Genomic DNA, 16502 nt, shown 5'->3' on the forward strand with positions numbered 1-16502 from the left:
CAAACTATTCATCGTCAGGCTATTTTTGTGTCTCAATTCTTTCGCTCTCGTTCTCCGTATTCCAAAATGGCATCTGTAAGCCAGCCGACTACCGACCATCCAAAAAAACGCAAAGATGAAGACCGAGACGGACTGCATAGGTCCAAAACTGTTGATGATGCTTCTGTTAAGCTAGTAAGTCCACCGGTACTCCGTGAGGTGCTTTTGCAGCCCGTTACCCACTTCTGCAGATTCATAGGCCTCTACTTAGACCCATTCGGAGTCCGGTATGCTGCGAGATGCTTCGACTATGGAACATGCGGATGTCTCTACATTAGATGGGTCTGTTGCCGCTGTGCAGGCACCGGCTTCTGAGGGTGTATTCAGACCTTCCGATGTTCGTATTAAACAGACTACTTTGTTAATGACCAAATCTACCGAATTTCTCCGTCCCAGAGTTCGCACTACGCCTAGGAAACCAACGACCACAGCACATTCTCAAGCTCCCATGCCACAGAAACAAATGCTTAGAATGGCTGAAGACCTTATTACTTTAATTAGGGGAAGCCCCCCTCTAAAGAACAAAGAATTGATTTTCTTTCAGATTCTTCAGACCACGAGTCTGACGACGACTGACCCTTGCGATTACCAGGACATACCCTTATCTACCCGAGGACTCTGATGCAAAGGAGGCAATTCCCTCAGCCCCCCCCCCCCCCCGAGGACCTTTCTTTTGGTGAAACCTTGCAATATCCTAAGAGAGCATTTCTGCTGGGAATGCCAGGACTACCCACAGTCCAAAAAGAGGGAATTTTTAGACTTGCTTCAACATAGGCATCTAGCTATTCCCCCTCTCCTGGATATTTTAGATGTCTTCATGAAATCCAGCCTTACCCCTGATACTTTACCACCTGCTCCTAGAAAGCCTGACGGACACTACAGAGTACCTGACTCTCACACATTTCTCTCTCAAAGTCCCACTGTGGATCCAGAGACCATTTCCCAGGGACCTAAAGGTATTAAAGCTTCTACAGCCAAAAACCCTACCCATTCAGACAGAGATTCTAGGGCTCTAGACAGATGGGGTAAGAAGGGTATATACCTCTAACTTTTGCCATCAGGGCTTTAAATTGCCAGTTTCATATGTTGAAGTACCAGCAGCATATTATCGATCTAATTAAGCAAAAAATGTTGATTCCTGATTGTGCAGAAAATAAGGACTTACAAGACTTAATGCATTCTCCAAAGCAAGGTGGTAACTTACTTTGCAGTGTGGTTTTGATGCCTTAGAAGCATCTTTCAGGGCTGCTGTCACTGGGTCTTTTCTGAGAAGGCATGCTTGGCTGAAGGATTAAATCTTGCCAGACCATGTCAAGGCAAAATTACTTGATGCTCCATTAAACAAAGACTGTTTGGCTCTAAAGCCAAAGTTGTTTTTAAAAAGATGGAAGAAAAAGCTAAATCCATGCAAACTGTTAGATTTCTTACAGGTACAGCCACCTAGATTTAGTAGGCATTGGCCTTCAAAAAAATTGGTCCTTTCCAGTACATTCCAGACCTTCTCAGCCCAAACCCAGGGGTAACAGACCACAAAGACTACAGTCTCAGGGTATGCACAGATCTAAACAATGGAGTGCTCCATCCTCAAAAACTGGGAGTGGTAAGCCCACCCCCCCTATGGAAAAAGTTCGCAATGACTTGTACTTAACCCTTCCTAGCCATCCTGAAGTACTTGCACCCCTGGGAGGAAAACTCGCTCTGCATGCAAAAAAACTGGGAGTATATTACCCAGGACCGATGGGTCTTAAACATTGTATCCCAGGGATACAGATCCTATTTCCACACTCTGCCAACACCAAGCAGATTGCCAGACCTTCCTCCAAACTAGTGTACTGAGGCCCAAAAGCAAGTACTTTCTTTTCTCAGTATCAGGGCTATTCAGCCTGTGCCAACAGAGCAAAGGGGACAGGGTTTCTACTCCAGGCTGTTCCTGGTGCCCAGGAAAGAGAACTCTTGGCGCCATATTCTGGATCTGTCAAACCTAAACACATTCCTGGTGGTACCAAAATTCAAAATGCTTACACTCCAGCAGCTCCTTCCTAAGCTAGCCAAGGACTCCTGGCTAGTCACCCTAGACTTAAAAGTTGTTCATTTGCACATCGCCATAAGGGAATCTTGTAGGAAATATCTATGTTTCAGGGCAGGCTGAATGCACATGCACTATCAGTTCTCTGCACGTCCCTTTGGTTTATCTACTGCGCCTGGGGTATTCACAAAGTGCCTGGCTCCAGCCATTGCTTACTGCAGGCAGAGAAATATTCAAATTTACCCATACTTAGATGATTGCCTCTTTCGGGCGGACAGTCAGAAATTTCTGCTTCATCACCTGATCTTTGTAAAGAGACTCCTAACTTCTCTGGGGTATACCATCAACGAAAAGAAATCACATCTGGTACCCAGCCAAAAGATTGTTTTCCTGGGAACAAGCTTGAACACAACTTCCCAGATGGCATTCCTCACTCTAGAGAAGCTCAACGCTTCCCCCTTTTGAGCCTGCTGCTACAGCAGAGTTTAAAATTCCTCTCTTGGAAAACAGCCTTACTGCTAGCCATCACTTCAGCAAGAAGTGTGTCCAAGTTACAGGCCCATAAGGCTGTGGAACCCTTCATTATCTTCTATGCTTACAGTTTCCCTCCGGACTAACCCATCTTTTATGCCCAAGGTGGTATCCAGTGTGGCTTTAAACCAATCCATCCATTTGCCAACCTTCTTTTTTCCTAATCCTCAGAATGAAGGGGAAAGGATCCTGCACTCCTTTGATGTGCACAAACAACTTGGGTTCTACCTTGACAGGGCTAAACCTTTCATAAAATCTGACCAACTGCTGTTCAGCTTTGCTACAGGGGCAGAGAGGGTAAGACATTTCGAAACAAGCCATTTCTAAATGGGTAGCACACTGCATCCATTTCTGCTACAAACGCCATGGAAAACCTACCCCACAGGGGATCAGGCCTCATTCCACTAGGGCTACCTCAACCTCTACATCTTTTCTCGGCGTCCCTACCAGGGGACATCCTGGAAGCTGCAACCTGGAATTCTGTACACACCTTCACCAAGCATTACCACTTATCTATATTTTCCAAATCCAGAGCTGGATTTGCCACAGCAGTCTTAACAAAACCTGCTAGCCAGACCTACTACTTCTTGACTTGCCTCCACCCTTCCTCAGCTTTGGGAATCAACCCAAGTGTGATGACTGCAACAGTGAAACATGAAGAGCATAGTACAGTTGTGCACACATACCATAAATGTAGATGTTCGAGTGTATTCACTGCTGCAGTCCTGGTTACCCTCTCTCCAGCTCTCTAGCTTCCTATACTTTCTACCTATCCTCTTTTTTGGCTATATCCTATTAAACTGGTATTTACTTTTTACTGGAGGTTTTCCACACCATTTGATTGCTTCCTATTTTGGGGGCACCTGACATCTGGGGCAAGAAAAACTGATGTAATGGCGTCGGCTGCATGTTTTATACCCCTGATGACTTGACGTCATGGATGAGGCGACAGCATCCGACGCAGAAACCCCTAGACTCTGGTATTCGGGCCGACTGAGGGCTACCTGCAGGCAGATAACCCAAGTGAGATGACTGCAACAGTGCATAACACTCTAACATCTACATTTATGGTAAGTGTACACAAATGTACTTTTCTTACTCTGACCTCCACTTGATCCAGTCCCTCCATGGGATGTTGCCATTCTTTTGCAGGCTCTGACTAGCCCTCCCTTTGAACCTGCTGCAAAAGTGGATGTTAGGTTGTTTTTTTTATCCTGGAAGACACTTTCTGGTGCCTGTTACTTGTATCAAGAGAATTTCAGAACAGCATGCATTATCCTCAAAGGTTCCATATTTAATTTTTCACAAAGGCATAGTATCTCTAAAAAAAGTGTCCCTTTTTCCACCCTAAGATGGCTTCCGAGTCAACCATTAATCAGTCTATAAATTTAGCTTTCTCCACAAGTTTTAGACAAGGGTGAATGTACCCTGAATTTATGTGATCTTTGCCAGTTACATTTTTATCTACATCCCAGTAAGTCCTTCAAAATATATGACCAATTATATGTCCGCCCTCCAGTGCTAAGTTGGACCTTCTTGAGGGTTGATTCTAGTGTGTTTTTGCATTTCATTCCTTTAGCAGGAAAAATGGATTCCTCTCCCTTCCACTCCAAAAGCACACACTACCAGATCTGTGGCTTCATCTACAGCCTTTCTCTCCAGTGTTGCAGTGGATGACGTATGTGCTGCAGCTGCCTGGTCCAAGGTTCATACCTTCATCTCCCATTACAAATTGGATATGCAGTCTAGATCTAGGGCTTCTTTTGGTTCAGCTGTGGTATAAAATATACTTCCATGAGACCTTCCAATTATAAAAGTAAGTTGGGAACTCTATCCCATCCGTTGAGGAGTGGGTTGGAAAGGATATCAAATGTAATCAGACAACACAGACCTAACTGCTATGGTGTTGTCCTTTTTCTCAACTTCCCTCCCACCTTCCCCATACTTGTTTTGTTTTTGGTTGCAATATAGTCGGTCACCAATTAATAACTTTTTGAGATGGACCTAACTCTGGTCCATAAAGGTATTGTCTTTGTGGCTGTTTTTCTTCATATAGGTTACTGCTGTTTAATTCACCTGCTCTTTTATGATAGCTTAAAAATATGTTTTATAATTTACATTGCCTTTTCCTTGGATGAGCAAACCCCGTCTGAGGGAGCTAATTCTGTTCACAAGCATTATGGGTAGGGGGGGGCCTGAGTATCAGATCCAAAGCTTGGAAGTGACTGTGGCCAGATGTGAGGTCAGATTTCAGATATATCCATTGAGGAAATGATGGAAACAGACAACATAGATCTATCGCTATAGTGAGTACATAACTCTTCATTTTTTGATGATCCGCATGACATTTCCAGAGTACATCAAAATAAGCATTTAGCATGTTGTAATAATCTCAATAGGGAAATAAAGGTGGTACATCTAAACCTGCATGCTGTCAGATTGACAGTGGGGATGATTTAATTTTGATCGCTTCCAGCACCTATTCTCACAGGACATATTAAAAGTTGAGAAAGCTAGGAGATATAGTGCATGAAAGTTTGCTTTACTAAAATGAGAGATTTTCCCTGTGCTACCAAAGGGTAACTGCCTTACCTTAACACAGCAGAGCTAACATAAGCCTTACTAAAGGTGTGTTTACTTTTTCTCAGCTTGCATTCACTGATTCACCTTTGGCCTTAGTGCCACCAAATATAGTTTCTTAAGGGGTTTCTCTATCTGAAAGCCCCCTTAGGAGAACAGTACCTCTATAGTGGGACTAACGTTGTGCTGGAGAATTTAATCCAGACACCCGTCAGTTGTCACTACCTTTTTCATGTTCCTGATATGAATTTTTTGGTGGCAGTTATCTTGGCTTGAAGATTTGCAAAACTTTGACCTTTTTCCGTAAAGAACACACTCAGTACTGTCAATCCCTCATCTGCAAAGTAAGAGGGAATGGATTTTGCATTCATTGGATATTCACAGGCAGTTGTTGCCAATGTAGACCCAAGGATGTGAGGAAAACTGCCCAGAATTTTTTTTCATCTGATGATAATTAAAGCCCCGTCTTCAAACAGATTGCATCTAATTGGGTAAGCTTGCTGTATTATTTTTGTTACTTGGCCCTTGGGAAGACTATGAATTGGGTTGTTAGACTGCATTCTGCCAGAGCTACAGCTGCTACTATTGTTTTTATCAGTGGGGTGATTCTTAATGCAGTCATTTGGTTGTTTTATAGGGCAGGGCAGGCTTCACCACTGATATCCTGTAGGATCTCCTGCAGTGTTCCACCTAGAAATTACCGGAGCTGTCAAAAAAAGTGACTGAGACAATGATCCATGCACAGAATTCAGTAATAGTAGATGTTCAAGTACAGTTTCTATTGCAGTAGTTTCCCTCCCTTCCCCGTTATGCAATACTAGGCATCCAAGTGATAGGGTGAGTGCCATTTACTTTTCCTCACCCACATCTTCCAGTATGCAATAGATTATTTTAGATAGTTAATTTAAGGAGCAAAATTTGTTTGCACAGCTCGAACCATATTGGGCAGTTTGTTGGAGGACTGTCTCAGTAAGCCCGTGGAACCTGTGCAGAAGACATCTTATGGATTGCCTTATCTGGAGCTCCTTTGAGCAAGAAAAAATAAAATTACATTGGCTGATGTCCCCATTTTTATCTGAAATGGAGTCAGAACAGCCATGGGGGAAGTGTGACAAACTCTGGAAGGGTGCAACAGTGAATCTACTGGAGCATTATTGCAGTATTCTTCACAGTAGGGATCTTCTGCCAAGAATAGTCTGTCCAGCCAATATACCAAAGCCTTTAGATCTTGTGTGCACCTTATGTATGCTTGCTGTAATTGGCGTAGGGCATAAATTTGACGTATGGAAGCAGTTACCCAAAACTTCTTTGCCTTGAGTCTGAACGCCTTTTGGTATGCTGAATACCTAGCCGTCAGATGTGTCCCATTGAGGTCTTTTCTTTTGCTTTTTGTTCTTGTTCTTTTTTCATTACCCAGAATTCATGCCATACAAGAAGGAAAAATGTCTGTGGGAGGCAGATTGCCTGTAGGAATAGTCATGAACAGTGTCTTTTTTGCCTGGGTGCTTCGCACAATCATACATCCTATAGTACTTGTAAAATGTTTGTGCCTAAAACTCTTAGAAGCCAGTTGTCTTCCCTGGCCATCTATCTTGAGTAGCAGAGGATTAAAATCTTAGTCCAAGGTAGTGTGGCAGAATTTTCTAGCCTTGAGTTAATGTTAAGTAAGAAGGCTAAGAAATCTTGGCTATATTCTTTGTTGTCCAGCCTCCACCAGATGTTTCTCTAGAAGTCTGTTATGCTCTATAGGCCGTTTTGTGTCTCTGATTCCTCTGCTGTGACCCCGTTGGAGGCTGGCATGGATCCTTGTTTTTGCATGTCCTCTGAGGCTTTAGAGGTGTCTGCGCCTAACATTATGAGGGAACCACTGTTGATTATATTCGGGGGCCCTAAAGGGATTCTGCAGATCAGGGAAGAGGTTCTAGGTACTCTTATTGAATCTCATCAAGGGTTGTAACCTCTGCTGTTTGTTAGGGTTGACGTCCCTAACAAGAAAAAAAGCAGAAGACTCTGCATACCTCTTTACCTCCATAAGGATCCTCAGCAGGAATGGCAGGAGTTACTAAGAGCCTGTTTAATTACTTTATGGTCCTGAATGCCTCCTCAAGGGGTTTCTGTGCCTACTCCCCCTTGGACTTAATCTCTTCTCAAACAGACTAGGAACTGGATTCCTCCGATGAGGATTCAGAATCTGATGATGCGTTCTTGTCTTACTCTTCCCAGATGCCTTCACCTTTGGCTTTGGTTCTGATGAAGAAGAGTCCACTATTCCTGAGTCTCCTTTTGGGGACTCTAGCTAGAATGATGGAATACTTTAAATGGGATTCTCCTCAAGTGTCTGATATGCAGGAAAGGTATTATGAGCTGCTTCACATGGACACGCCTATACCTTCTGCAATACCTCCTGCACTGGCTGATTTGTTAGACATCTTCATAGCTGCTTCTAAGTCTCATGATTCTCTGCCTCCAGCTCCAAAGAAACCTCGCAGGTTCTAATAAGGTTCCTGGCGAGACTCCATTCTTAAGTGTCCGCTGACCCTGCTGTGATGTCAGTCTCCTCTGACAACCCTTCTTAACTTTTGCTCTGTTCCAAACTTCTGCCTTTAGGTAATTATAATAGGACAATGGTAAGAAGGTTTGTACTGCTCCTTTTGTTCTTTTGGTCCATCAGTTTCCAGACCCACATGACTAGATATGCTCTGGCCTTAATTACCTAAGCTTGTCAGGTCACTTCCGACCTCCCCAATTCTGAAGCAAAAACTTTTGTTGTATCTATTTTGGGATTTGCCTCTCAGGTGACTTGTCACTGTCAAGTGTAGTTGCGATGCTGCTGAAGCATTCTCCAGAGCTGCTACCTTTGCGTCTGTCATGAAGTGTGCCATCATGGTTAGTGCAGGTGAATGTCACACCGAAGAAGTGCCATAAAACTAAACTCATTGCTTCCCTTCAACCTCCTTCTTCCTCTTCTTTGGGAGTAGGAATGGATGGTTCTCTTTCAGTTAGTTTTAGTGATTTTGGCTGTGAAGCTTCCTTCTCTGTCCCCTTCCCCCACCCCTTGAAAAATTGCTGTGGATCCATCTTCTGAAGATGAGACTCCAGAGTCTTAACTATTCTCTGGCTTTCTTCTCTCAAATGTACTCTCCAAGCAAAGTCCCCTTCAGATGAGGACTCCATATCACCTGATTCTCCAGTAGAAGAAATGTCTTTTGTTGAGACAGTCTTAAATATGATTAAGCATTTTGAGGGGAAGTCTAGGCAGATCTCAGAGGTGCAGAAAAGCTATACGACCTTTTGGAAATAGGCACCCCTGGCCCCTTCACCCATACCTCCTGTTATTGAGGCTTTTCTGAATGCTTTTCATTCCACTTATATTGCCCATGACTCCATGACTACCAGCTTCCATCTTCCAAAAGACTAGACAGATTTTATAATGTCCCGGATAATAAGTTTTTATTTAAAAATGTTGTGACCCTTTGCAGTTTCCCTTTCATCTGATAGGCCTTCTGAGCTCCTCCTCATTGCCCTCCCTTCAGACAAGGATAGCAAGGCTTTGGATAGCCAGGATAAAAAGGTTTGCACCTCCTTTGCTTTGGCATTTAGGGCTGTTACTCACCAAACCCAGATGACCAAATACTTTGTCCATTCTCACTTCTTTAAGGTAATAGTGGACTTGCAGGAAACTGATTCTAAACAACAAATGGTATCCTTACTTGATCAGGCTACACAGAATTCCATACAGTATTAAATGTAGTTATGATGCTGTACAGGCCTCGTCCAGAGCAGCTACTGTGGGTTCTGTAATCCACAGGTATGCATGGTTATGTAGCCAGCCTTTTCCGGAGGACTTGAATGCAAAATGAATGGATTTTCCTTTAGACACTTTGTTTTTGGTGCCAGCCTTTTTGCACCCTTCAAGAGCAGGGTAAAAACGTGAAGAACTGCAGACAACTTTTGTTAAAATGTGTATCTAGGTACCAGAGGAATTGCTTAATCAAACCTATCTTGTTTTGTCAGAAGGGACATTAGTCGTAGCCAGAAACATAAGAAGACTCACAGAAAGATTCCACGGGTAAACCACAGAGGGATGTCTCATCTGGGAGGTCTCCATTTGGGGACAAATCCCTGTGACTGTCTACATTCATTTTTCTACCTGCCTCCCAGCTCTACCCTACCTCTCTCAAAAAGGCTGACACAATCTTTTTTCTGCCTGGGAAAAGATTACCATGGACAAATGTGCCATGTCTTGGCAACAGATTCCTGCTCCCTCTAAATGGCATACCCCCACCTTCACACAATCAGATTCACTTGTCCCCCCATTTTAAGGAACTGTGGACTCGAGGCACAATAGAGCCAGTGCCAGAAGAATTGATGGGAAAAGGGTTTTACTCCAGACTTCTTAGTGCCAATGAAAGAATAGCATTGAAGAGCAGTACTGGATCTCTCTTTACTAAACATCATCTTAAAAGTGCCACCTTTCAAAATGCTCTCACTGCACACACTGCTACTTTTTAATCTGGCGTGGGCTTTTCTAGTATCCCTAGATCAAAGGACACTTGCCTCCATATGCCAGTTTGGGCCCCTTGCTGGCAGTTCTGCAGGTTTTATACTGGGTCATCTCTTATCAATGTACTGGTCTGCTTTTTGGGCTTTCCACAGCCCCAAGAGTTTTCACAAAGTGTATGGCACTAGTAATCGCCTTCTGTCCGAACCCAGAAGATTCAGATTTTTCCCTACTTGGTTGCCTGTAAATCCAAGCTACTATACCACAAAGTCTTAGAGCGTCTCCAGTTTACCCTCCTAGTTCTGTTTGAGTTCACAATTGGCTGCAAAATTCCTACCTGCAGCCCTCTCAGGTCCTAGTTATTATGGTCTGCAGGCTGGACACACAAAATATGCAGGCCTGCTTAACTAGAGAAGATGCAGAGCCTTACAGACTATTTCTACAAACCATGCCTTCCTCAGCCAGGGAGATTATAAGGGCTCTAGGGTTTATGGCAGCTACTGTTACAGTGCTACCTCTAACCAGACTACATATGAGGAAAGTCCAGTGGTACCAGAAAACAGTTTGGCCTTGGCACTCTTACCCTTTAGACACAGTGATTCCCCTTTTACCCTGTATCAGACATGAACACTTGTGGTGAAAGGATCAGGTGAAACTCCATCCAGGGTTTCCCCTTCACTCTTCCAGCCCCAGTTCAGGAGTACATACAGATGCGTTGGATGAGGCACAGGGGCTTGGACAAGCATCCAACAAGTACAGGGCAGATGGCAGCCAATGCTGCTAAAGGAACACATCAAGATTAAGGAAATGAGGGTCCTCATCCAGACTCTACAAGTCTTTTCACATCTCTGGAAACCAGTCACCCTACAATTGTTCACAGGCAACACAGCAGTAAAGTGGCACATCGACAAGCAAGGAGGGACCAGATCTTACCAGTTCAGAAAGGCACAGAAAGCCTAGGAACTTGCCACCCAGAAAAACTTGTCAGTCACAGCCACATGCATCTCTTCACAGGACAGAGTGTTAGCAGACTCTTTAAGCAGGTAACCGACAGGTTTTCCAGGACATCCTTAATCACTGGGGGACTCCTCAGATAGATTTGTTTGTTTCAAAGGCCAGCAAATAACTTCCACTTTTTGGCATCAGGGACCTTTACCCCTCAGCTTGGAGGACAGATGCTTTTACTTTTCATTGGACAGCAAAGTTCCTTTAGATCTCCACTCTCTCTCATTCAAAGAATTCTAAAGAACAAAAAAGAAAAAAAAAAACACTTGCTGTTGATTCCCTTTTAGCCAAGACAGCACTGGTTCCCTCTTCTTTCTCCTAGCTAGGGGCAAGCACTACAAATTGCCACACCAGATGGATCTCATCACATAACAGAAAGGGTTACTGCTTTACCCCAATCTGTCATATCTAAACTGCGTAAGATAGGAGTTTAATTCCTTATAGGTACCATTTTTATGAGGAAGGTAAGATTTTCCAAGAAGTCAGGAGACCCACCTCTCAAAAGTCTTACCTAGCCAAATGGATGAGATTATCCTGTTGGTGCCAAAGGAATGGGCAGGACCCCAGTAACTCAGAGACCTTCCATTCTGAAATATTTGTGTGAGCTCCTACATACAAGTCTGGCCTATGCTTCCATCAAAGCCCACCTGTCAGACATTTCTGCTTGCTTACCTGTCTCTCCCCCACTTGTATCCAGATCAGAGGTAGAGTTATTCTTTAAAGGGGTCCTGCATTTTAGACCACCTAGAAAGCCCATTATCGGTACTTGAGACCTCAATTTTGTTCTGGAAAGGTTTACCTTATCTCCTTTTGAACCAGCAACATCGGCAAACCTCGAATTCTGCACCTGGAAAACTATCCTTCTGGCCCTTACTTCAGCTAGGAGAGTTTCAGAGCTTCAGACACTCATGGCCTGTCCTCGTTTTCTTATTTTTCACAGACAGGATGACCCTGTGGGCTAATACTTCATTCACGCCTAAAGTAGTAAATGCGCTCTGTCAATCAGGCCATAAACCTACCTTCTTTCTCAACCCGCTTAATCAGTTGGGAAGAGATGCTGCATTCTCTAGCCATTCAGACAGGTAAGATTCTATTTGGAATAAACAAAATCTAATGAACTTTTTTTTTTTTTTCTCTCCATGGAATCTGAAGTGAGCCAGCTGGTATCCATGCAAACCATTTCAAGTTGGATCTCTAAGGCTATCTCCTTCGGTTACTCTCTCCATGGTAAATTCTTGTCCTCGTCCCCCTCAAGCGTCACTCTACCAGAGCAGTAGTAGCCTCTGGAGCTTTCTACAAAGGAATTGATGCCAGGTCCTTACTGGAAAGTTGTCACCTGGTCAGCTATGCATATTTTCCCTAAAAAACTACAGGATTGATGCCTTTCCAGTGTCCATAGCTGCCTTTACTAGATCAGTGCAATCTGGCCTCTTTGACAGTTCTACTTCCTTTGAACCAATCGCTCTTGCTTTTCTTTTGGCTCTGGAAGTTACCCATGTGTTAGGAATGCTGCAACAGTGTTTTTAGTCGGGACACAGTATGGTTTAAGACCTTGCCACTACAATAGTTGTCCTACTGATCACTGTTGCAGTATTCCTTCCCCGGTTTGTTTATCATCTCCTTTCTTATTTGTTCTCCCTCTGTTCCTTTTTCTGAGAAGTGCTGTAGAACAGAGGGGGCTTCCTTACCACTTCATACTATGTCCCTCCTAGCTAACCTTTTTTTTTTTTCTGTGGGTGGGGATGGGGGGTCTTCAGGCCACTGGCTTGGAGGTAGTATAAGGAATTACACTCGTGCGTCTACCTGTATACCACTACACTTGCGAGCTGAGGTCACACTTCACACTTCTGATATTGGGAAGGTAAAACTCTGGTACCCAGGCCAGATGGCATTGGAGATAATCCACATGCTATGAACACTAGAGTGATAAGTTGGACATCTACTGCTCTACTAAGTTCTTACACAACTGTGCTTCCATTGCAGTTTTCCACCACGCATCTTTCTCTTAAAGGATGGCATAGAATTATCTGTTGTATCATCTGACATGAAATGAAAATGCATTCAAACTTGAAGAATGTGTTCATTCTGTTGTAGCATAACTTAAAATAACTCGAGCATTGAAAACCGGTATTTTACCTAATAGGTTGCTTGCAAAGACATGTACTGTCTTCAGACAGTTGCCCTACTGTTGTACCTTTTTGTCTCGTTATTTCACTGTATTTGGGAGCCATTTCCAGTCTCAATATCAGTTAAAGGATAATGGGATTCTGTTATTAAATGCTCAAATTATGTCCTTTCTCCCTATTTACAGTCCCTGCTACTTTTCAGCACTAGAACAGTACTTTATTGTACTGTGGTGGTTTCACTTTCAAAAAACTTCACACCCTAGCAAAGCTTACTGCAGTCTCCAATTCGTTGATGTCATCAAGGCCAATGAATACAAGTAGCTTTCTGGCCCATTTCCTTCCAAAACTGTCATCACCACGACTGTTCTAAAAATCCACTCATGCTGCGATGTCGCAGCTCCCTGGTCCTTCCCCTGCCCATACAGAAAGTAAAGGCTGGAACAAGGAAACAGTAGATGAGTCAAGTCTTCTCCTGTGAGCTGTTAGTCACAGCAGGTTACAGCTCAAATTACCCTTAGCACTTTGACAGCTAGTGGAGTTAGGTGTGAAGGGGGATGGAGATGAGTCGTAATAGTACAATTCATTCTTCACTGAGACTGCAATTTAGACATTCTAAAAAGAAGCAACAGTAAAAAGCCCTTTGAAAGTCTGTTATATGGTATTTGCACTATGTTTTAAGTAGTCAGTGAATGGCATAAAATGATACTTAAAACTGACTGAAAAACAGGCGTATGCATGTAAAATGAGTGCAGTGACAGGAGCTTTTAGGAAAAGGCCTGCACAATGTCATTTTTTTATAGACATGCACTGCATTGTGGGATACCTAGAGGCAGACTAAATCAGGGTCAGTTTAACATGCTAGACCCTTTGTGGTCAGACTCAGAAATTACATAAAAAATACTTAAAAACCTGTAAATAGTCCCAGAGTGGTGTTTAAAATGTAGGAAACACCAAACCATAATGAAATAAACATGTTTTTATGAGAATGTGGGGTGCAGCTCTCCTTTAAATGCTTCCTGCTGTCATCCTTAAATGCACACCTGCTAATAGCTACTAATGTCTCTTCTTTCAGCATTTTCTTCAACTGCAACCCTTCCCCTCATATTCTTTACTCATTTTTGTTTCCCACCCCCAACACCTTGCCCCATAGCTCCTCTGCCTTCTTCCAGGTGGCACATTTATTCCATTAGTGCAGGAACCCTGTATTCCTGAGTTAGGTGAGGCCCCTCTGACCCATGTAAACATGTATGGGAGTAGTTTCAACCGTCCATTCCTTGGTGAGAATGTGGTGGTAGGGAGTGGGGTGGGGGGTGTGACTTAGTCTACTTTTTTCCCCCCTCTGCTGCATAGTACAAGTGCACTGAAAGCACTTCTTGCTTGGAACTCAGCAGTGTGTTGCTTATATGACTAGCTGGAGTGATCTTCCTTCCCCCGTAATGGGTGAGCTGACAATAACTGCTCACTGCCATCTTCTTTACTCAGCTTCTGCATTCACCCTAACTGCTAATCGGACTCCGGTCACCTGTGGTGTATTCAGGACTTTTTCCCCTGTACCATGGTGTTGGCTTGCCTTTATATTCTTGTTTTATCCTGTTCTGTTTTGGTCAGGATCAAATGTTTTTGAAGTCTTTCCTTGTAATTATTTTCTTAGTCCCTAGCATTTTCAGCTGCAACTTCTCGGTGAAGAACTTTGAAAGTATTTGCACACTGCTTGCTGAGCTTCTTTCTGAATTCCAGAGGTGAAAACAGGGGATTCCATATTGAGAAGGGTCATTATTGTTCAACACAAAACTTTTACATCAGCCATCTAGCATCTTTTTATCCCCATTGCAGGTATGAGATTGCTGCTGTTTGTGCCATTTTCTGTTGAGGTTAGCATATATAAAATGCTTGAAAACCTGATTACATCTCAGAAGGCATTGTTGGGTTAGAAACGGGAATTTAGTTTGACACTGCTATCAGTAAAACCATTCAAGGGTTTTGCCTTCCTCAACTTTTAATGTGACAAGTATGTTGCAGACATGCAGTCCTCCACTTTTCTGGTAAAATAAATGTGGCATAGCATCTTCCAGAGTAAAGACAGGAGTGTTTTAGCAGTGCAGCATGTAATGTATGCTGAAGCAGCAACATAGTTGTAGTTTTGGTTGAGTTGTGCTAGTAGTCCATAATATGATGAGTTTGCTAACTTTATACTTTCTCTAGAAATGACTCCATGTTTTTTTTTGTAGCAACCTATAAATGGGGTATGTTTTTAATTTTGTATTAATTTGCTGTCTTCACTGTGTAATGCAACATTTAAATGGTACTTGCCAGGTATCACAAACTATGATGAATATTCATTGGTACGAGAGATCTTCGAAGAAAAGAAAGAAGAGAATGTTGGTACTCTGAAGAAGGACAAGACACTGCTTAGGGATGACAAGAAGATGGAAAAGCTGAAACAGAAGCTTCATACAGATGATGAATGTGAGTACCCAAGTAGGCATGGCAAGGCATTTATGGACTGCACTGGCTAAAGTGACGTGGCTTGGAATGTTTGCCCATTTGCCACGACTTTGCCTGGAGTTTATTTTCTTATTAGGCTTGTACATAATGATTTTGGACTGGTTTTCCAGTCTGCAAAATAGTTTTGTGGTTGTATGCACTTGATTTAAAACTATCCACCTGACTTTATTGTATGGACTGCAGCAGACTGAATGAGTAATTTATTTCAATTAGATGGCTGTGCATGCTTTATGTAGTTACATTTATTGCATGTCAGATCTTCATTGCTTTCTCGTCTTAATTTTTCGTTTACATGAGGAAGGCTTCAAGACTTTTGTTAATTGATCTCATCGTCATCTTATGTAACATCTGGTTACGTTTTAACCTTGTGAGAAAAATCAACATGGTATAGAGATTTGAGAGTTATTTCAGATAGTTAATTGGATTCCAGTTTAGACTTAATTGATTTTATTCCAACTTAGACTGAATGTTTTGTTGTGTTAACTTTACATGAAGCGGTTTGCCAGATTGGCATTTAAAATTAACCTTAGAAAATAGCCGTATGCAGCTGTCATTTGCATTCTATTTTTGATTTTACCCCACATCTGGAAGTAGTGCTTTGGCTGTACATTATGCCTGAATTTGACAGCAGCTCAGGTGGATATAAAAGATCCCACGGCACGTATCAAAAAGATTACGGGAAGTTCCCTGATTAACTTTTCCTTAGTGGTATACCACCTTGAGTCTCCCCTGAAAAGAGGCTACTTGGGCAGTAAGATTAACCTTGTCAACAAAAGGATTAAGTTCATTATGGTAGGTACTGTACAGAGCTACTAAACAACATACAACCTAGAATGAATGATGTTTTTGCTTGACCTTTCTGAAGATGTTTTTTTACATATATTTTGTGTATTGTAAAAGAGCTCAGTCGAACACTAATGTGGATAAAAGTGGGTTATGTGGCTGCATCTTATAGTAGCAGTTAATTTCCTGCTGTGCCTGTGTTTCTTGTTTGGCAGTGTATTTGAAAGGGAGGTGTTAGTCCGTAAAGATACTGAACTTCTTTTACTGCATGTGTGAATGACTGGGTACTATGCTTTATTCTTCTGATAGTGAACTGGTTGGACCATGGGCGGACGTTAAGAGAACAGGGTGTGGATGAAACGGAGACATTATTGCTTAGACGTAAATTTTTCTACTCTGATCAGAA

At 42.7% G+C, this 16502-nt stretch overlaps 1 protein-coding gene across 1 annotated transcript in view; it reads left to right on the forward strand.

The window, feature by feature from the left end:
- TLN1 (talin 1) overlaps nucleotides 1-16502 on the forward strand; it is a 3443760-nt gene that overhangs the window by 1119268 nt on the left and 2307990 nt on the right. The window contains exons 7-8 of the mRNA XM_044078439.1: nucleotides 15122-15274; nucleotides 16406-16502. The exon at nucleotides 16406-16502 is cut by the window's right edge and continues 46 nt beyond it. Of these exons, the coding sequence (XP_043934374.1) occupies nucleotides 15122-15274; nucleotides 16406-16502 (250 nt within the window). The remainder of the gene's footprint in view (nucleotides 1-15121; nucleotides 15275-16405) is intronic.

Source organism: Protopterus annectens, chromosome 1.part1, assembly GCF_019279795.1.
Source record: "Protopterus annectens isolate FY-2018-M chromosome 1.part1, PAN1.0, whole genome shotgun sequence".
Lineage (NCBI taxonomy): Eukaryota > Metazoa > Chordata > Ceratodontiformes > Protopteridae > Protopterus > Protopterus annectens.